Below are 22,404 nucleotides of genomic sequence, written 5' to 3' on the forward strand. Positions count from 1 at the left end.
TTGACTAGGAAATGACCAGATGAAGGTTTCCGCTTGTTAAACTGAATGAAACCTGGACTATCCTGCTCACTATGAGAATACTACCCTTGTCATTTAGCTGAGAACTAGCCATTGATAAGTACATCAGGAACATTATCTCTACAAGTCCTCAGGACAGACCTATAATTACCACTTTACAGAAGAAATGGAGGTTGAGGGGGGCTGGGAAGTGGCCAGAGGCTACAGTTCTAAGGCGGCAGACTTGGAATCTGATGTGCATCTAAGAGAACCTTAACCAGAATGAGCACCCAGAGCCTGGGCTGTAATCCCCCGGTGAGCTCCTTCCTTGCTTTTCTAAATGAAGGGCCAACACCATCTGACACCATGTTCTGATCCCACTGCTGGACAGTGCCACCTCTGCACTTCTGAGGTCCTGAGTTCACAGCCTTTGTTCTCACCTGGGTTTGCCAGGCAAGCCAGGCTCCACGCTGCCTGGGTATCACTGTGTGACCAACGTACCGCTTTAACTGCCTTTGCGTCACCAACTCAGATTTCCAGCTCAAAGCCTATCCCGCTCCTAGGTCCTTAACCAACTGCACCCTCAGCAACCTCTACATTCTCCCAACTTCTCTGGCATTAATACTTGGTACGACAATCCTGTATACAAGTTAGAGTGTCACATTTGTTCTAGTATGATCAGATTCCCCAAGGAGACTTGAAGGACTCAGTAACAAGAGTCCAGGGTTTGGGATCTCCTATCATGTCCAAAAAAGTGTCCTGTCTATGCAAGATATATAAACATGCTCACATCATACAAAATAAAGAGATCTATTGAGAGTTCTATCTTAAAAAATTACATGTGACTAACCACTCATTCTGGAGAAGGAAATGGCAACCCACTCCAGTATTCTTGCCTGGAGAACCCCATGAACAGAGGAGCCTGGAGGGCTGCTGTCCATAGGGTCACACAGAGTCAGATATGACAAAAGCGACTTAGCATGCATGCATGCATTGGAGAAGGAAATGGCAACCCACTCCAGTGTTCTTGCCTGGAGAATCCCAGGGACGGGGGAGCCTGGTGGGCTGCCGTCTATGGGGTCGCACAGGGTCAGACACGACTGAAGCGACTCAGCAGCAACAGCAGCAGCAACCACTCATTCATTTAATAAGTGAATATGTTTATAATCATCTCACACCAACTAGGAATTTACCTCTTTTCATCATCAAGAGTCAGCTACCATTATCCCCATTTTAACAGATGAGGGAATTTGAGATTTCAACAGTTTAAGTTATTTACTTGCCCAAGGACACAAAATTAGGAACTGGTGCAACTCATATCTGACCCTACACCTAACACCAAAGCCCATACTGCCTTACCATGCGGAGCTTCTAGAGTGCTTAAACTCCTGGCAATTTCATTTCAGCCAAATGATCTGCAGTCTGTAAGATCTGATACTTTATGTATGCTTACTACAGTTTTTGTTTGAAGACTGACATTCTTCCATCATTAGAAAGGTTCCTTCTTCTTCAGGAAAAGAATGACAAACTCTTCAAATATTTTTAAAATCAGCATGACTGGCTTGTGGGGCTCTAAGGTTTGTCCTTGCTTTTAGAACACTGGGAGATACTTGAGTATCAGAACTGGATGGCAGTACTTATATATCCAAACATATGTCCACAGCTCCCCTAGATTCCATTTTTAAGACCCCTGCTTTTACTTCTAATCATTGTGTTAGATCAGATACTCACTGTTCCCTCTGATCATGAAGATTTCCAGTCAGGGGAGAAGGTGGGGAGAAGGAAGGAAGCAAGGGTTCCTTCCCTTGGGGTGTAAGAGGAAGCCAGAGGAAGAAAACATCTTTGATTTAAGTCAAGGAAACTGACTGCTAAGAGCCCAGTGACTAGAGGAGCGACTACTAAAAAGCAAATCACACAGATGTTTAATAAATCCCCCCAGCTGGGTAATGATATATCTCTCCAAATGGAAAAAAACAGTGAAAATACAGACACTTACCTGGAGGAAAAATGTAATAAAAGAAATAATTCCAAGGATTAGAAACAACAGTGAAAACAAGTTACTATTCTGTCGTTTGGTTTCATCATCCGCACTTCTGGTGAAAATCTGGCCAAAAAAAATATTTAAAGGGTTTTCAGTACCACTGAAGAAACCATTCAAAGTCTAACACATTTTACACCTAGTTAGAATTTGGGGTCAAGAGGGCCTTAGCATGTGGAGGTCAGGCAGGCTTCCCTAAGGCCAGACTTAAATGGGGCAGTATTGTGCCTTCCCTAGGGGCCAAGGCCTGTCATTCATTCATTAATCTATCCAATTCTTTCTCTGCTCATACTCCTTCTTGAAGTAACGGGTGCTTCAAGTCAGCATCAAACCCACTACAGCAGAACTGGGGACAAATACTCTCTTATTCCTCTGATGGGAAACTACACTGTTTGGCAGTCTGTTGTTTCACAGGTTGACATTTCCAACTGTCCCAAGGTGTCTGGAGACACATCTGCTGATGTGGCTTTGGTGAGCCCAGGAGGAGAGCTCATATATTCAGCCCAGGTCTCTCTGAAGAAAGAGGTGGGCTTCTTCAGCCAACCTTCTTTGTAGGGTTGCCTGTTAGAGAGTGGGGAACTACAGCCAGCTGACCCAGAACTACACTGGGAGACCTTGGTTAAAAGAGCTGAACAGGATGCCTTGGGCCCAAAAAGGATGCAGAGAACAACCACTTCACAGGGGAAGAAAACCATCTTCCTTCACACTGGGCCAAAATCTGACTTGTGAGATTGTAACTTTACGGTAGAAAATGCCATCATGAAGAGCAGGCGCGACCAGTATCCGTCAACCAGAATCTTTCGCAAGCTGTCCCGTTTGTTTTCCTCTTACTATGTGGGACGGACATCCCACGGGGGCCAAGCGCTCAGCCCCATCCTGTCCTGACAAGCACATGAGTCAGGAGTGGCTCTCCCCTGAGCTGGAGTGATGGACACGCGGGGACCCTCTGAACATCAGTCACAGAACCATTCGGGGGGGACTCAGAGTGCAATGATGCAGGTGGGGGACAGTCGCCTGGTCAGTGTCATGGGCTGTCTTCCAGGGTCTCATTCCCAGGGCCCAAGGACAGAAACCAACTGCCACAACAAAGGGAGTTTTGAAAAATCAGTTTTCCTATCACAAATAAAACTTCTGCTCCTACATCTTCAAGCTGCCAGATGAAGGTGCAATGCATGGTTTTGTGGCTTTTATATAAATTTACCTATACAAACAGTTCATTCTTTAGTCAGGACTCACAGGTAAGTCCCCAAAATGAACATAAACACTTACTCCTATAATCCTTGAAAATATGACTGAGAATGCTGGTTGCAGACCTCCATTTATAATGGCGCAAAATACACCAACCACAAAATAAGGCCATTCAGTTATATTCAGCTTCAGAATCCTCCAAAAGGAAACTGGAGGTACACTGTCATCCTGGAGAACACAAAATATTACAACAAACGAGTTAGGAAAATAACTGATCTTAATGGATTGAACTGATGTACAGTTCTTCTCTAGGCACAACAATTTTTAAACAAATATATCTTATTCCTACTTCCTTATCAATTGTTGCCTGGGTAACTTTTTTTAAAAAGTGCTGACAGATTCTGTTACATTGTGCCTTCATTTTTAAAGAAATACATGATGAGTCCATAAATATTTAAGTCTCACCTGACATCTGGAATGTGACAAGCGTATTTGTAAGGATGAAAGAACAAAAATGTTTGTATTTGAAGACCCACTATTATCTCTTTACATTATAAGCTCTAATTCTAAAATTCTTATCCTATAAATTATCATTCATAAATTCCACTTTAGAGTTAACATGTTGAGATTTGGGCCTGTGGACCAAGCTAAGGGATAGGACAGGGAATTCTGGATAACCCTTTCTTGCTCCCACTCCTATCCCAGCCTTAGCCCACTGGTAAAGACATCAGTCTGCAGCCTCCTCTGTACCAAAGTTTCTTCTGTACTGAGCTTTCTGTCCTGGCTTTGGGATCCACGGACACTCCTGCGAGTTGATTTTCTTCTGATTAGACTGGATCTTGAATCTTGGCAGGACGTGTACAAGTCATCAATTTCACTTAGGGATTCACCAGGGGTATTTTCTAATTCAAGTTCATTTCCTTTTGTCTAGAATAAACAAGAAATATGCATAAGTTGGTTAGGTGGAGTTAACCAATGAAATCTAATCGTTCGACAGCAGATATCAAGGAAAATGGTAATTTAAGTCCTCATGGGAAAGGATGAAGTGGAACTGCCATTTTTTTGGTGTGATTATATTTGAAAATTAAAACCATTAAATAAGGCTCCCCATAAACTGTGCTGAAACAACATGGCATCCATTCCAAGTATCTTATCTAGTCACCTCCTTTGTGTGAGTGTTTTTGGCTCAATCAGATTTGCTTTGGACCAGTGACATCAACACAAATAATGGTGCAAGTCATACTGTGAGACACAATGTTTTCAGTAGACATGTCAAAAAAAGTGAAAGGTAAAGTTAACTTTAATTATATATTTTATCTAACCTTTAATGTATCTAAGATACTAGATTAACATGTAATGAGTGTAAAAACTTTTTGAGATAGCTTGCATTTTTCTTTGGACTAAGTCTTTGGACTCTGGTATGCATCTTCAACTTACAAACACTTCAGTTCAGATTAACCACCACTAACATGCTCAACAGCCGTGTGTGGCGAGCAGCTGCTAGAGTGGATACTGCCGCGGCTGCTGATTAGTCACTCAGTCGGGTCCTACCCTTTGTGCGACCCCGTGGACTGTAACCTGCCAGGCTCCTCTGTCTATGGAATTCTCCCAGCAAGAATACTGGAGTGGGTTGCCATCTCCTTCTCCAGGGGATCTTCCTGACCTAGGGATTGAGCCCACGTCTCTTGCCTGGCAGGCAGATTCTTTACCACTGAGCCACCTACGAAGCCCTTACTAGAGTGGATAGCTCACTTTTAAGCCTTTTTAACTTCACCTTTCTCTATCCTTCTTCATTTCTCTCCTTTCAAGAGGGAAAAAAAATTATCTAAAACCTGATGTGATCCTCAATCCCCCTGCTTCCCACCCAAAATTTTTTTCCCTCTTCTCAAGATAATCAATAGTAACATATATTTATAGCACCAAATACAGCAAAATCAGCTCATGCCTGAGATACTTGAGGAAACTGCTAGAGTCAGACTATACCTGCATTGTGACAAGTTTGAAGTAAATGCCTCTCTTCCCCATGAGCTCATCATGACTGCCTTTCTCCACAATAACTCCATCATCAAGACCCGCGATGACATCAGCATTACGAACCGTGGACAGACGATGCGCTATCACAATGGTGGTCCGGCCTTCCCTGGCCTAAAGGGAGAAAAAGCTAATTTTTGAATACATGAACGATTATATGAAAAAAATTCAGTAATTCAATGTATATTTACTGATCACCAATGCCCTGGACACTGCAAAACTGTATATATGAGGCTGTCTCAGGCTTTAGTACATGTATTGTTAATGGTTTAAAATGATGTTTTAATAAGTATAAATACAAATATGACAGTCTCATATTAATACTATGTAAGCCTCTAAGATTTTACTCAATCTCTACTAGCCTAAGTTTACGTAATAATCAAGGGCTTATACAGAGGTAAAACACTCAACAGCCAAGGAATCAGTCAACTGGAGCAGATACAGGCCCGCTGTTATCCCGAGCAAGCCACCAGCACCAAGTCCCCCTGGAAGTCACCCTGTGCTCCCTCACAGACATCTGGATGACCAAGACAAACAATAAATGTGAGGCAACAAAGGCCAGGCTTCAGCACCACACTTATCTGAACTCAAATCTTAGTTCTGCTCTATATGAATTCCAGGATCTTATAGAAGTCTTTAAACCTGTGCGAGCTTCAACTTATTCACATACCAAATGGGGATATTAGTACAATGTTACTTTCTGGAGTGGTTGTGATATACAATAATGCACAGGTAGCACTGTGATGTACACAGTAAGTGCTTAATAAATGATGCTTATTTCTAGGGAGAAGCATTATGGGAAAAACTAAGGAGTTAAGTACATGTCTTAAACACCCAATCTCATTTTTATTTTCATATGAAACAAAGCCAGATAAGCAGCACGTGTCTGAGATTTCTTTAACCTTTGTAACTTTCCCAATGCTTATAATTTTTCTTATTCATTATTTCTCTCCGGGAACTAGCAATAAAATTCTCAGAATAAGCTAGCAAAAAGAGGTATAAGGATCAGTATGAAAAAGAGAAGTGAGGAAAAGTCTAGGAAGAGAAAAAAATGCACATCAGAAAAATTAGGTGGAAATAACTAGAAAGCAGAGAAGACAATGGATCAATTCTTTGGATGTTTTCAAAGGATGAGATGTGGAATGCCCCCTCTAAAATGTGCATTAAAAGGAAAAGGTATTTTTAAATGCAACCTTTCTAAATTCATTTTATTAATAATTTAATACATAGTAATATGGAAGAATAGAAAGAAAACACAGATAAGCAAAGTGAAGAGGGAAAAGCAGACTCAATCGCATCTCCATCTAATTTGGTCCACAAAATTCTCAGGGACCTTTTTTCTTTTTCCTTTCTCAACAATCTGTTACGCACTCTGACAGGATGTTTAGAGAAATAGAGTTGTTTTGTTATTAGAAGAGGGAGATAGTTGGGGCAGAAATGAGTTCATCTTTCAATTCTACTGGGAGCACTTCAACTCAGAGCACTCATGAGTGAAAAGGTTTCCGCGTTCCGTGTCCTCACAGAGCGAGCCTCGCTGTCATCAGACATCAGAGACCAAGCGCCCCGTGACTCGCAAGGCACACGCATCGCGTCTGTCCGGTGAGTGAGTCACCCGGACTCAGGCACTGCAGGAAGGCCGAACTCTGCTGATGGTCAAGGACATTTCATTTCACTCCCAGCGTCATCAACCCTCTGGCACTCTCCTCAAGATAAGAGGTCTCTCATTTCCCACCGTCTCTGATAGGCATCTGACCTCTTGAGAACTAGATGTAAACCTTCCTCATGCTGACCACAGTAAGAACTCATAAAACCTAAGTATCAGGGTTATCTCTAAGGCCAAGTTTTTAAGATCACAATGAAGACCAACTTTCATCTGAATCTATATTTCTCATTGTTTAACTTTAAAAAATGTGCAAGTATCTTTCAATGAAAATTTTTTCATCTCTACCTAAAGATATACTAGAGAAATAGAAGTTATACAGATCCAGAGAGGCCTGATGGTTCTAATAGCTTAAAGAATTACGTCAGGAGAGATTTCTTTAAAAATAATATTAAGAAGAATTAACAATGGAATGTTCTTACGCTTATAAACCAGCTAGGATTGAACTGAGGTTCACCCACCTTATCCAGGGCCGCCTGAACCACCGCTTCACTCTCCGTGTCCAGCGCTGAGGTGGCCTCGTCTAGCAGGAGGATCTTGGGGTTGCGAACCAGGGCCCGGGCGATGGCGATTCTCTGCTTCTGCCCACCGCTCAGCTGGGCTCCTCTCTCTCCAACCAGGGTGTCAAATTTCTACAACACCGAAAACACAGGAGGATTAAACAACAGAAAAAGCAATCTCAGCTCAGATTTGTAAGATGGGAAGTAATCCTATCAACAACCCAAACCTCACAGGCATATGGTCCAGTTGTGTCTGTCTGTGTGTGTGTGTCTGTCTGTCTGTGTCTGTGTGTGTGTCTCTATGTGTGTGTGTGAGTGTGTGGTCGCTTCAGTCGTGTCAAACTCTGCGACTCTGTGGACTGAAGCCACCAGGCTCCTCTGTCCATGGAATTCACCAGGCAAGAATACTGGAGTGGGTTGCCACGCCCTCCCCCAGGGATCTTCCCAACCCAGGGATCGAATCTATGTCTCTATGTCTCCTGCATTAACAGGTGAGTTCTTTACCACTGGTACCACCTGGGAGGTCTCAACTTAGCAAAAAAAACCTAATTAAAAAAATAAATGTGTCAGGTCTTCCCTCGTGGTCCAGTGGTTAAGAATCTTCCTTGCAATGCAGGAGACACCAGTTTGAACCCTGGTCCAGAAAGACCCCACATGCCAAGGAGCACCTAACACCAGGAGCCACAACTACGGAGCCTGTGCTCCAGAGCCCAGAGCCCTGGGTGCCTAGAGCCCGTGCTCTGCAACAGGAGAAGCCGCCACACTGAGACGCCCTCGCCCGCAACTAGAGAGCAGCCCCTGCTCCCCGCAGCTAGAGAAACCCGGCTGGCAGCAATGACGACCCAGAGTAGTCAAAAAATAAGTAAATATTCTTAAAAAGTATGTCTACTACTAGTTGATGCTACTAGAGCTTTAAAATCTGGAGTCATCTTGATTTGCCACCTTGGGAAGTTCCTCCACTTTATATTCCTTTCCTGACTTCTGATGCTTCAGGCCAGCATGCCATGACCCTCCAGCACAACAAAGATGGAGAACGACTTACATTAGGAAGTTTCATGATAAAGTCATAGGCGTTGGCTTCCTTCACAGCTTTCTGAATCTCATCCATGGTGACATCTTCACGGCCATAGCGAATGTTCTCGGCTATCGTGGTGGCAAACAGCACAGGCTCCTGACTCACCACCCCGATAATCTCCCACAGATACCTTACGTTGATGGTCCTGATATCCTGTCCGTCGATACTGACCTAAAATAAAAAGGAGCTGTGATACACACATAGCGCAGATTTGTGCCGTGCGATCTGCTGAGCTAAGTCAGTGCTGCAGCATCTGGTTGAACTAGAGTCGTCTCACCATGCCCTCCGTGGGGTCATACAGCCTCTGCATCAGCTGGACGGTGGTGCTCTTCCCGCAGCCGCTGTTCCCAACCAGGGCCACCGTCTGCCCACTCTCTACCTTCAGGTTGAGGCCCTTCAAGATCTATGAGAATGAACGAGAAAGAAACTTAAACCACAGATTTCAGGACTACATACATCGTTGAATTGTCGAGTAATCATTTCATTGTACCTTAACTTCGCTTCGAGATGGGTAATGGAAGTGAACATTTCTGAATTCCAGATTTCCTTTAATATTGTCGGGTTTGTGCCCAGTCTTTGAATAGCTGTCGATGCTTGGTTTCTAAACAGAATAAAATTTCAGAAGGTTACAGCAACTGCTAGGTTACAACAAATACTTTCAATCACATTTGTGGCGAGCTGAATATAAGTGATAAAGAAATGGACTGTTTTAGACAGACAGATAAATGGCCAGCCCAGACTTACGTTATCAATGATCTTGAAGACTTCATAAGCTGCTCCTCTTGCGTTTGCAAATGCCTCAATGTTTGGAGACGCTTGTCCAATACTAAAAGCTCCAATTAATACAGAAAAGAAGACCTGAGGAATGTGAAGCAAAAGCATCGAGTTACTTAGTATTTAGTATGCTTTTTTCATACTTTTGACATCGCTAGTTAAATTTTTACATGGCAAGATAACATATGAATACTGACTATTAAAACTATTTTAAAATTGAAGTACTCTTCAGTTGAGAATGCTGAATTCATCTTACTGGATCCGTGAAGTAATAAATTCTATATGACTGGAATATTTTCAATCTTCAAAGGCCAAGAATTTTGGGTTAGAGCATCAGCAGGATATAGTGGAGATAAACCCTATTATGAGAGTCAGAAACCTGAGGTCTGAATCCTGGATTAAGCATTAAATAGCTGTATGTCTTCACGTGATTCTCCAACAGCCTGGACTTCAATTTCTTTATTTGCAAAAAAACAGACAAGATTCTGTTTTCCCTACCAAGCAATCTTAGTGTTGTATCAAGTGGAACAGTACATAGGAAAATATTTTGTAAATGATAAAGCACACATTCTCCATCAGATGCAATCTTTTTTCCCCCTCCACCAAACTCTATTCTTTTTGAAGTCTGATGAACATTTTTTTTTTTTCATTTTGCCCAAATCAATTTCTTATCGTACATTTGACACTGTCTCTCTACAGGTGTTAAGAGGGCTAAAGTCACTGTTCATTTCTTTGTAAATCACACAGTAGTTAAATTATCCAACAACTTACAGTGAAGAAATTTTGCTAAGTGTTTCTATATTCACTTTCTCGATTAGTCCTTGCAACAACACTAAAAGTTATGGCATCTTATTCTTGTCATTTCCATTTTGCAGAAGACGTAACAGAGTCTTCAGTGGCCTAGGTGGCTGAACCAAATCATAGTCAGTAAGTGGCAGAGCCAAAATTTGAATCAAATCGGGCTGATATCAAATCCCAGGCTCTCACTCACTCTTCTTGGCCATTATTTAATAATTCTTCAAAAATATATTCTCTAACAGTCAAACCAACACCACTAAATTTCATTGACATTTTAAAGGTGATTCATCTCTTACTATAACATCACTTACCGTGAGCACTTGTCCAATGGAATATTCTCTTGAGAGGACCAAGGAGGTCCCGTACCAGAATGCCAGGGCATAGGATGCGTAGATCAACAGAAAAGCAGCACCCATAGAGATGTTGGCCGTGATAGCTTTCTTTATTCCAATTCTCTTGGCTTCTTCCAAATTTTTGTTGTACCTTGGAGAAGTAACAAATTATCACATGTGCTTGTAAAATCTTACAAAATGGGTCAATACAGCATGATGGTTGTTGAGTACTCAAGACGCTCCAAGGCCTCTGATGGGTGCTTCGCATGTATTTTCTCCCTTTGTCCACAGGTTGACCCTATGATATTAGTACTATTTTAACTCTTCTTGTAGAAAAGGAAACTGAGGCCTTATGGAAATTAATTTGTGGAGGCATGTTCTAAAAGCACCTTCTCTGGCGTTAGCAATAGTGAAATAAAAGAAGTAATACTTAGCACACTTACAGCACTTGCACTGTTTCACATATAAGACAAAACACAAGCTATGAAAACACTTGTGTTTTCCCTTTAAAATCTGCATGCATTTGAAATGTATTAATAAAATAAAGATATAATGCTAGAAAGTCCTCAATACAGACGTTTGTGGAGATGTGGACCTAGAGACTTTCATACAAAGAAAAATAAGTCAGAAGAAAACAAATATATATTAACACAAATATGGAATCTAGAAAAACAGTACAGATGATCTTATTTGCAAAACAGAAATAAAGACACAGACGTAGAAAACAAACATATAGACACCCAGCCGGGGAAGAGATGGGGTGGGATGAATTCGGAGGTTTGGACGGACACATATACAACTGCTGATACGATGCATAAGACAGACAACTGATGAGGACAGGCAACTCTGCTCACTGCTCTGTGGTGACCTAAAGGGGAAAGAAATTCAAAAAAGAGAGGAAATGGGGGAGGGTGTCTGTGTGTGTCTATGTCTGATTCTCTTTGCTGTATGACAGAAACTAGCACAACATTATAAAGCAACTATACTCCAATAAAAATTGATTTAAAACAAAGAAAGTACTCAATACAAGTAAGTCCTTGAAACCTCTGCACATCAAGGATGGAGGCAGTTTGCTCCCTGTCCTGCCTCCTTCTGGGCCTGCTGGAAGGACCATATGAGAAAAACACATGCGTAGGAGCAATCTGAGCGCTCTGAATTGCCATCTAAGACTTTTTACATGTAAATAAACTCTGTCCTTTGCTAAGTCCTGTCCGACTCTTTGCAACCCTAAGGACTGTAGCCCGCCAGGCTCCTCTGTCCATGGAGTTTCCCAGGCAAGAATACTGGAGTGGGTTGCCGTGCCCTCCTCCAGGGGATCTTCCTGACCCAGGGATCGAATTCAGGTCCCCTGTATTGAAGGCAGATTCTTTATCATGTGAGCCACCAGAGAAACACCGATGAATAATTCTTACAGCAAATACAGGGGATTACACAAAGGAGGGCAAAGCCAAGGAAGCAAACAAAAACCAAAGCAATGTTGGAGATCATTGATAGACATTTCCCTCTCATTCTAATCACTTAACATAATTTCAGCACTTTTTAAACCCTGGGGAAGTGGTTAATTTCTGATATTCAAGTTAAAGGAGATAGATACATAGCAGACTGTTCCGCTTAAGAAGAGCGATATGGAGGTAAGTGAATGGGGATCAGACTTAAAGAAAAAGAAGGATCTTTGCAGATACAGAACCATGGTAAAACTATCAGAGAGAGAACAGATTGTAACTGAGCCTTAAATCTGTCCTTATTCTCTTAATACAACTCCCTACAAGACGTCAGAACATTGCCTTGCTGAAAGAGGAGCTCATAAATGCTGAAATGAAAGAGTTTATTTCTAATAGGATGTATATTTTGAGTTCTTTGATCCATAAACACATGATGGTAGAAACGTTATACAGCATTATATTAATTTTTTTGGAGGATTTGTTCCATTTGTTAGAATGTACAAGCAGAGGTCAAGCCCTGCTCAGGTATGAGCACATATTATTTCACGCCCTCATGACATTTAAAACTACTTCAACAATAACCAGTTACCAAACCATGGCATGGCCCAATGAAATTTACATGATTACTTCCTAAAGAGTAAATTAAAACAGAACTTTATAGTGATAAAATGGTAAAACATTATTAAAGTTTCTCCCCCCAAAAATGTAAATCAACTAGCCAGTTATAACCCTTGACCAGAAAATTATTTTTGAGAAATGTGCTTCAGTGGTTGAATATACATGTCTCCTACTTTATGAGCTGATGTGATATGAAAGTACCACTGGGCATAAATTGTACATGATTGCATTTAAGGAACTTTAATGCTTATGACTCACACTTTGTTTTGCCTTTATGTCAGTTCTTGCTTACCGAGACTAACGTAGAGATCACTGTGATATGCTGTGTCCCAAGCAGCCAGAGGAAACTTTTGCACAGGAAGAAGCAACAAGGAAGAAACTTAGATGCCAGAAAAGATAAATGAAAAAAAGAAGGGGGTAAGGAGGAGGAGAAGCAAACACTACTCCTTTTGCATAGGCTTTTTGATTAGCTTGTTAACAAAAATGTCACATGTACAAAATCAGATATTAAAATCATCAATTCATTAAAAACTCTAGTATCAAAATGGTAAAGTAGGATTTCCTAAAAGGGGTCAAAGTTACATAACAAAACACTGACAATTAGAAAAAACTATTCTTCTTAAGTAATATGAACACACTTATCAATGATGCAAATAGCCACCTATGAGAGCAACGAAAAATTTCTGCTGTGTGTGTGTGTGTTAGTCACTCAGTTGTGTCCGACTCTTTGCAACCCCATAGACTAGCCTGCCAGGGCTGTCCTCTGTCCATGGGATTCTCCAGGAAAGAATACTGCTGTGGATAGCTACTCCCTTCTCCAGGGGATCTTCCTGACCAAGGGATCAAACCCAGGTCTCCTGCATTCCAAGCAAATTCTTCACCATTTGAGCCACCAGGGAAGCCACACTGTATAGTATTGAATTAAATTCACTTTAAATTCTGAGAGAATTTGAGAGATCCTACTATTCCTCCTAATTTGAAGAGAAAATCAAAGTAAGACCTTAATTACCTGTCTATGTGGAAGCAGCAAAGGGAAGGGTAAGAACTAGAAGGAAAACTGAAGAATTATATTCAGTCTAAGAATAGCTTTAATGATTCTATTATTGCTATTGTTTAGTCACTAAGTCGTATCTGCCTCTTCTGCCATCCCAGGGACTGTAGTCCACCAGGCCCCTCTGTCCATGGGATTCTCCAGGCAAGAATACTGGAATGGGCTGCCATTTCCTTCTCCAGGGGATCTTCCTGATCCACGGATCGAACAGGTGTGTCTCACATTTCCTGAATTGGCTGGTGGATTCTTTACCACTGAGTCACCTGGGAAGCCTCTTAATAATTTTACTTCCAAATTAAATCCCAAATCCAGGGACTTATCATCCTTCTGGACCACTTCAACGGTCTTCTGAGTAGTTCAAATTTTTGATAGCTCTCATCCATTCACCGGACCAATTACAGACAAATGATTTTAAAACATCAAGTAGACAGTCATTCCCTTGTTTAAATCCCTCAACTGCTGCCCTGTGCCCTTGGAGTTAAATCCTGACTCCTTACCAGGACATGCAGTCCCCATGTTCTGGCCTCCACCCACCCTCAACAGCCCCTCTTCACCTCAATCTCCTCTCACTCAACCGAGCTCCAGTCACACAAGCCTTAGGATATTTTCTAGAATATACCAAAGTCTCTGCCATCTCGGGAAACCTGGAAGACTCTTGTGTCCCCACCCTACTACAGCAGACTTTTTCTCTTCCCTCAAGTACCAGCCTCCAGGACACCTCAAATATCCAACACGCATGCCTTCCTTGACCACCATGGTTAAAGTAAACTTGTCCTGCTCACCCTCATCAGCACATTCTTTGATTCCTTCAAAACACGTTTAAACAATTCATGATTTAATTCATGCCTCTGATGATTTTCTTCTTCCTTCCTGCTCTCCTCCCTCCCTTCCTTCTCTTTTTCTCCACCTCATTATTTTGACCAGGGATCATATGAGGGCAAAAAAGGCAAAGGAGCATATCAAGATGTCGAAAGACATATAGACTTCCTATAACTCATAGCCTGAGGAAATGTGCTAATTCTTTTACAAGGTTCACATCAACAGGGAAGGTAAGTGTAGTGTTCTAAATATAAACTGATGAAGCATTAAGAATTATCTGAAAAGTGAAATAGAGGAATATGATTATGACCTGAAACTTCCTTTTTTAGGTCACAATTGCACTCATCTCACACGCTAGTAAAGTAATGCTCAAAATTCTCCAAGCCAGGCTTCAGCAATACATGAACCGGGAACTTCCAGATGTTCAAGCTGGTTTTAGAAAAGGCAGAGGAACCAGAGATCAAATTGCCAACATCTGCTGGATCATCGAAAAAGCAAGAGAGTTCCAGAAAAACATTTATTTCTGCTTTATTGACTATGCCAAAGCCTTCGACTGTGTGGATCACAATAAACTGTGGAAAACTGTGAAGGACATGGGGATACCAAACCACCTGACCTGCCTCTTGAGAAACCTGTATGCAGGTCAGGAAGCAACAGTTAGAACTGGACATGAAACAACAGACTGGTTCCAAATAGGAAAAGGAGTACATCAAGGCTGTATATTGTCACCCTGCTTATTTAACGTATATGCAGAATACATCATGAGAAACGCTGGGCTGGAGGAAGCACAGGCTGGAATCAAGACTGCCGGGAGAAATAGCAATAACCTCAGATATGCAGATGATACCACCTTTATGGCAGAAAGTGAAGAGGAACTAAAGAGCCTCTTGATGAAAGTGAAAGAGGAGAGTGAAAAAGTTGGCTTAAAGCTTAACATTCAGAAAACTAAAATCATGGCATCTGGTCCCATCACCTCATGGGAAATAGATGGGCAAACAGTGGAAACAGTGTCAGACTTTTATTTTTGGGGGCTCCAAAATCACTGCAGATGGTGATTGCAGCCATGAAATTAAAAGATGCTTACTCCTTGGAAGCAAAGTGATGACCAACCTATTGATATCATATTAAAAAGCAGAGACATTACTTTGCCAACAAAGGTGTCTGGTCAAGGCTATGGTTTTTCCAGTGGTCATGTATGGATGTGAGAGTTGGACTGTGAAGAAAGCTGAGCGCCGAAAAATTGATGCTTTTGAACTGTGGTGTTGGAGAAGACTCTTGAGAGTACCTTGGAGAGTAAGGAGATCCAATCAGTCCATCCTGAAGGAGATAAGTCCAGGTGTTCATTGGAAGGAATGATGCTGAAGCTGAAACTGCAATACTTTGGCCACCTCATGCGAAGAGTTGACTCCTTCATTGGAAAAGACCCTGATGCTGGGAGGGATTGGGGGCAGGAGGAGAAGGGGACGACAGAGGATGAGATGGCTGGATGGCATCACCGACTCGATACGCATGAATCTGAGTAAACTTCGGGAGTTTGTGATGGACAGGGAGGCCTGGCGTGCTGTGATTCATGGGATTGCAAAGATTCAGACAAGACTGAGCGACTGAACTGAACTGAACTGTTTAAAAAACTTTTACATTTACTTTTTGAATAATCATAATAAGAAACAGTTAATAGAAATAGCTCTTAAAGGAAATTCTGATATGAATACCAAACAACATCACCTAATGCATAAGTAAAATTAAAACTGAATAAAATTCAGAAAAGTATTTCTGTCATATTCTGGAAGGTTTAACATAATTATATCCATATTTTGAGAAAAAATTTCTAAATTTTAACAGACAATTGATTTTTAAGCTTTTTGATGTTAAAAAAAAAATCCAGTGAGGTCTACTTTGGTTTTGAATGTTTATTATAATTTTTGAAGACCTGGTTACTTATTTGTATCGACTTAAAAAAAAATACTGCTTAACTGAATCAGCTTAATACCAGAATTAAAACTCTATAAAAATGCCAGCCTTTAATATATGAATAATGCTAGAATGTATAAAGTAATCAGCCTGAGCACTAATTAAAAAAGATATTTTTCTTTCTATTTTTTATTCAAAGATTGGAGAAGGAAATGGCAACCCACTCCAGTATTCTTGCCTGGAAAATTCCAAGGACAGAGGAGCCTGGCAGGCTATAGTCCATAGGGTCGCAAAGAGTCGGACACGACTGGGCAATATTCTCTCACTGCCAATACACAAGTGAAAACCCAGAGCCTAGCACAGTGCTTGGCATGTGGTAGATGCTGGATAAATTTGCCAAGTGAACTGAACATTCAAGAAATGGCCAAGTTTCCATGGCTAATTCATTTCAATGTATGACAAAAACTACTGTAATGATGTAAAGTAATTAGCCTCCAACTAATAAAAATAAATGGAAAAAAAAAATAAAAATATGATGGGAACACACACACACACAAAAAAAAGAAATGGCCAAGCTGGAGAAAACCTTAGGCCATCAGGTTGTAGTCTTGAGTTTACTCCTGATATTCACGAAAAACTAATTTCCAATAATTCCGAATTTTCTAGAGGACCTTTCAAAGACAGAATCCAGTAAATAACATCTTCTGAATAAATAATTCTACACATAAAATGAATCTTTGAATATAACTGTGTAAGCCCATTTGCTTGTTAAAAAATTGATCACTATCTTCTCTAAAAAACAAAACAAAAAAAATCTGTATCTAATTATTTAGATCACTCCATTAAAAAATACTTTCAATTCCTTTAAACTTTCAGTGAACTAAAATAAGATTTATCTAAGTTTTGAATATTGGACTTGACACCTTTCCCTCCTTACACCCAGGTTATACATCATTACAGTTTTTCATTGCTAATAATATCTTCTAAAATTATCATGTTCTTCAAATTTTGGATGCCATTAATCTAAGAGGTATTATAATCATGTTATTTTATGCAACATTAACAAAGGAGTTTAACAGAACACTCTGTATACAGCAGGGACCCAAAAGGCTCCAGCCTCAATATAATAAGCATGTGCACCATGGAAAGTGCCAGCAGGAGAACCTGCTTGTCTCAACCTTGACAATAGATGAAGGGTGGGGGGGGGGAAAAACATGTCCCCTGGGAACTGGAACCATAAAAGGCAATGCTTATACCGATCTGAAAAATATGAATTCACCAGCATGGCTGAAAAACTCCTAGACCAAGAATATAATGTATATGGGCTCAGGTTAATAGTGCCCCCAGTGAGTGGCGGAAGCAATCACAAATCCTTTCTGCAAGAACTCAGCTTCTCAATCCAGACCCACAGCAATTGTAAGATGGCTCTGATTGTAGGATATGTCTCAATTTCAGAGATGATGAATTGCAAGAGAAAAATGTGCATCCGAGAATTGATGGAATACTGCACGTTCTCTAACTGCTCACTGCTGTCCACAGGAATGCCATTTTTACCCCTGGACTGTCATCAGGTACTCAGAGGCCTTCCCGTACACTGTTGTCTGCAGATCATATTACACTGTTATTGGGACTGCTGTGTAGACAATCATATACTCTATACAGAATGACAGTTTTGCTTTTTGTTTGCCAACCTAGTAACTTTTCTTTTTTATTTTTATGATTCTTACTCTTACTTTTTCCTTAATTTTATTATCTTGTACCAATACAACCCTAAATAGAAATGATGCTAGCAGACATATTTGTTTCATTATTTTAAAGGAATGCTATTAACATTTTACCATTTAATAAAATTTCCTGTAGGTATCTGGTACATCCTATATTAAATTAAGAAAGTTTTTATCATGAATCATCTGTAATTAACACTTTTACCTTATCCATCAAAACAAAATGTCTTTCTTCCAGTCTACTAGTGTGGTTAATTATATTCATGGATTTCCTAAGTTAAATCATCTTTGCACTTACGGGATCAAGCCATCAGGTTCAGAAATTTTTTTAATTTGATGATAGTTTTCAGGCTGATTCATTTAGCAAATAATTTATCTAGACTTTCTGCATCTATGTTTTAGATGAAACTGTTTTATAATTTTCCTTTCTCATATACCTGCTATCTTGTTATGATGTCAAGGTTATACTAGCCTCATAAAATGAACTCACAACTTTATGTTTTTTTCATTCTCTCAAACACTCTCTGTAAGATGGGGTCATCTCTTTCTGGAAGTTTTGGTAAAATCTGTCTGGAAAATTATCTGGACCTAGTGGTTTTTGCATGTTTATGCATGTATGTATATGAAAGGCAAAAGACAAGAGACTTTAAACTGGATTCAATTCCTTTAATGATTATGATTCTATTCAAATTTCATCTTAAGTGAGAATTTTAACATATATTTTTCTGGGACATCATCTATTTCATCAGGGATTTTTAATTACTGGTATAAAACTGTAATTCTTAAATTTTTAAAAATCTGTAGCAACATTTTTCCTTGTTCTCTTTCATTTTGTTCCTGATTAAACCTTCAAAATACTACTTCATTATTTATCTATATTTTCATAAAAATTAATGATTTTTTGTTAATCCTTTGCTTCTTTGTCTTTATTTTCTATTAAAATGTTTTTGCTCTTAATTCTTTATCCTTCTTATACTTCCTTTTCTCTGTTATTCTTTTTCTAACTTCTTAATTTAGCTGCTTAGTTCACAAATTTTCAGCAATTTTTAAATTTCTTCTACCAAATACCCTAGTGCTACCACTAGACTCAGTTTCATTTTTAATGTGAAATCCTCTGCTTTAGAAAGAGACAGCTCCCTGGTCCTCAGAGTATTTATTATAAATTCAAACTCTAGCAGCACCTGAAGGTGAGGTTTGCAATTTTGATTTCTACGGAGAGATGCTTTCCTTTGGCGCAATAACTAGGCAGAATCAGAAAAGATTTGTCACCCCATGTTGGTAAACAGATTCTTTTTCTGATACACCTCTCCATTGAGAAAAACTGGAAATGAAGCCCAAGTTCAAAACTTCATTCTGTCTCTACTCAGACATTTATTCAGAAAGTACTTTGCTGAATAAACTCTTGAAACAGTACCCCCCATGATTCTAACAGAGTATTTAACTTCCCCAAACAGTATTTACCCCAACTGGTACATTAGATATGTTGTTGACCTGTGGTTGTTTGTATCGTCCCCTCCCCTTGCCAGAATTTAAGCTCCAAGAGAAGAGGGCCTTCATTTGACTGGTTATTTCCCATTTTTTAGTCAGACTCATGTTAAGGCAAAAGTAAAAACTTTAGCAAAAACTGAGATAGAGCACAGATATTGCTTTCCTCTGAACTATGATATGTACAGAGCCATCACAAATTCTCTCAGAGGATATCTTTATGGGTATGAAATATATCATATGAGAAAAGTATACTCCAAACACAGTATGTACAGTTTAAAGACTATACAGTGAGCATTCGTGTAAGCACAACTGAGGTCAAGAAATAAAACAAGGTCAGAATCAAGATGCCCCTGCCATGTGCCCCACTTTTATCACCAACCCCTCACCTCCCCCAGAAGTAACCATTATTTTGACTTAATGACCCCATCGATCTACAATACTCATTCTTAGAGAATCAAGAATTAACTTGATGGAGAAAAATTATCATCAGAGATATTATGTTTCAGCCTTAAGAAACTATCTCACTACTCAACCTAGGAGACTCTAGAAAACACTTTGAATTAGCAGATATAAGAAGAATTACAACAATTAGAATCACAACTTTTCCAGAATATTAACTATGCTGTAATATATCCAAGAAGCTATTTTAGGAAACATATACATCAGAGAACACCCTTACAATCATCATCATCAACCTGAAGGGCATTTAAGATGACAGAATTTAACATCTCTACCAACTTAAAAAAGGAGACTCAAACCTTTCAAGTTCTTTCTTTTGTCCTCCAAATGCAATCACAGTTCTAATAGCCGCTAAGACCTCTTCAGCTACCGCTCCAGCTTTTGCATATGCCAAAAGTTCTTTATCAGTAAATGAAGACAGTATCTGTTGAAAAATGCAATTGCAGTTAAATTTTTTAACAAGTTAATTTTACCTTGTACCCAAATGCTGCTGTACATAGAATACTGTACTGTATATAAATCTTTTCCTCATCTTTGGTTATGAAGTCCTATTTTTTAGTATACATATTGTAGACATTTCTTTTTGGACGGAGATGGTATATAATAAAGTAAAATTTCACCTTTCTCACTATACCCCATGGATCCTCATACAAATAAATAAATCTGGGACTTTGGGGGAGATTTTAAATCTTAAAAACAAGTGTATACTCTAAACATCAATAAATACAGAAAATGGGGCAGTATATAAAAAAAAAATAGGTGTATTTAACATAGCAATTGCTAATTATACTCTGGTTCTGAAATACCAAGGTAGGAGGCCAGGAGAACACAGGGGACCAAGCACTGTGTAGTGACAGGACCTCAAGAAGGTTTCAAATGGCAGGGAGGCAGAGTTCCTTTTACTAGGGTTTCTGAGCATGACATTAGGCCACCATGGAGGTCTCTTTTATGGATGCTCTCTGATTTTTGTTTGGTCCCTGAACATCTGTTCTGTGGAAGGAACGGTACTGGGTCCTTTATATACACAGGATCTCCTTCACCGATTCTTCTCAATTGTACCAAGAAGTAGGCATTATTTTCCCCGCTCAATACGTGAGGAAATGGAAGGAGAAAGAGTTCAAGTCAATTGCTAATAAGTGAAATATCCACAATTTAAGGCTTCACAGCATGAATCAATGGCCACTGGAGTGAATTTCTCTCTAAAACCAGCCACTGACATGTGTGGAATCCCAGAGGGCCCTGTGATTAAAACTGAATCAACTGGCATGGGCAAAGGACTACTATTGTTACCTGAAATGCTTGACTAGTCAACCATCTAAATATTGCAAGAATTCAAATAAAACTCTGAGTAAATATATTGTACTCTTTCAATAAGTAATTTATAGCATCTATGGACTCATTTGTATAAGTAATTAACAATCTATTTCTTCTTGTCATAAAAAGTTCAATGTTTTGATTTTAAGAGTGCATTTCTTCCTCTGCTGCATGCAAAAGTAAAAGGAGCTACGACAGATATAGGAATGGGTGGGTGAAAGCAAACAAACCTTTATTAACCAGGTTCTATGTGCAGATGTTGTACTGTATACACCTTCTTCTTTGGTACCCCAAACAACCACCCACTGATGCTCTAGACCTTCCTGACCTCTCCAAATGACCTGCCTAGGGCTGCCCTATCACATCTGCCACAACTGCTCACAGCGCTGGGCCTGAACCAGGGAGATCACTGTCATCCCTGAACAAACAGGTCTGCATCAGGCAAGAGGTGCATACAATACAGTTTAGCTGTTTCTCTGCTCTTGTTGAAAGCCTCAACCATCAACCACACCAGAAGCAGCTGACAACAGGAAGATCAGCAGAACTATTTTTGAATGAGGAGTTTCAAAACATGTCATTCTAATTTATTGTTGAAATATCAAGTACCATTCCAACTGATTTAATAAACCTGGCTTCTCTATGACCTTCCATAATGATAAGCATATCTTTAGGCAAGACTACGGTAGAATGTTCATGAAGTGTTTTGCTTTTTAACAGATCATGTCTGTTGAAAGAAAAAACACACCTTCAAATACTCTCAGGGATGTAAAAAGTCAACTTTACTGTTCCTCTAATATAAAATAACAGAATGGTGATACTTCCATTATTACAATCACCCACCTAAACGATATCAAATTTCAACTAACTCATCCCTTCTTCCAAAGACTGCTAATTTTTTTTAAACAAAGCCTAATTGTACTAGTGCCAGACACATGAAATTGTTATTCCTCTAAGTTAAAAGCTAATACAGGCAACTTTATATTGTTCAAACTAATACTTTCAGAAGGAATAGTTTTGACCACGACAGATGTTTTGGCCTTCATCTTTGTCCCTTTTTTCCAGTTCTCAGTGTAGGTTTTTATTTCAGTTTGTTTGGGATAATTTATACATGCTTTATTTTTTTAAAAAAATAAAGAGATAATTGTAGACACAAAGGCAGTTCTAAGGAAGACAGTCAGATCCCAT

The 22,404-nt window shown here is 39.7% G+C and overlaps 1 protein-coding gene across 2 annotated transcripts in view; it reads right to left on the reverse strand.

Annotated features, from left to right (window-relative positions):
• Positions 1–22,404, reverse strand: part of ABCB1 (ATP binding cassette subfamily B member 1) — a 104,428-nt gene that overhangs the window by 38,825 nt on the left and 43,199 nt on the right. For both annotated transcript variants that reach the window (XM_070470159.1, XM_070470156.1), the window contains 11 exons: positions 20,205–20,329; positions 10,373–10,544; positions 9,234–9,347; positions 8,980–9,090; positions 8,767–8,892; positions 8,457–8,660; positions 7,376–7,546; positions 5,207–5,368; positions 3,974–4,150; positions 3,305–3,451; positions 1,994–2,101 (listed from right to left, as the gene is read on the reverse strand). In XM_070470159.1, coding sequence (XP_070326260.1) covers positions 1,994–2,101; positions 3,305–3,451; positions 3,974–4,150; positions 5,207–5,368; positions 7,376–7,546; positions 8,457–8,660; positions 8,767–8,892; positions 8,980–9,090; positions 9,234–9,347; positions 10,373–10,544; positions 20,205–20,329 — 1,617 coding nt within the window. The remainder of the gene's footprint in view (positions 1–1,993; positions 2,102–3,304; positions 3,452–3,973; positions 4,151–5,206; positions 5,369–7,375; positions 7,547–8,456; positions 8,661–8,766; positions 8,893–8,979; positions 9,091–9,233; positions 9,348–10,372; positions 10,545–20,204; positions 20,330–22,404) is intronic.

The sequence above is a fragment of the Odocoileus virginianus genome, chromosome 1 (assembly GCF_023699985.2).
Source record: "Odocoileus virginianus isolate 20LAN1187 ecotype Illinois chromosome 1, Ovbor_1.2, whole genome shotgun sequence".
Taxonomy (NCBI): Eukaryota; Metazoa; Chordata; class Mammalia; order Artiodactyla; family Cervidae; genus Odocoileus; species Odocoileus virginianus.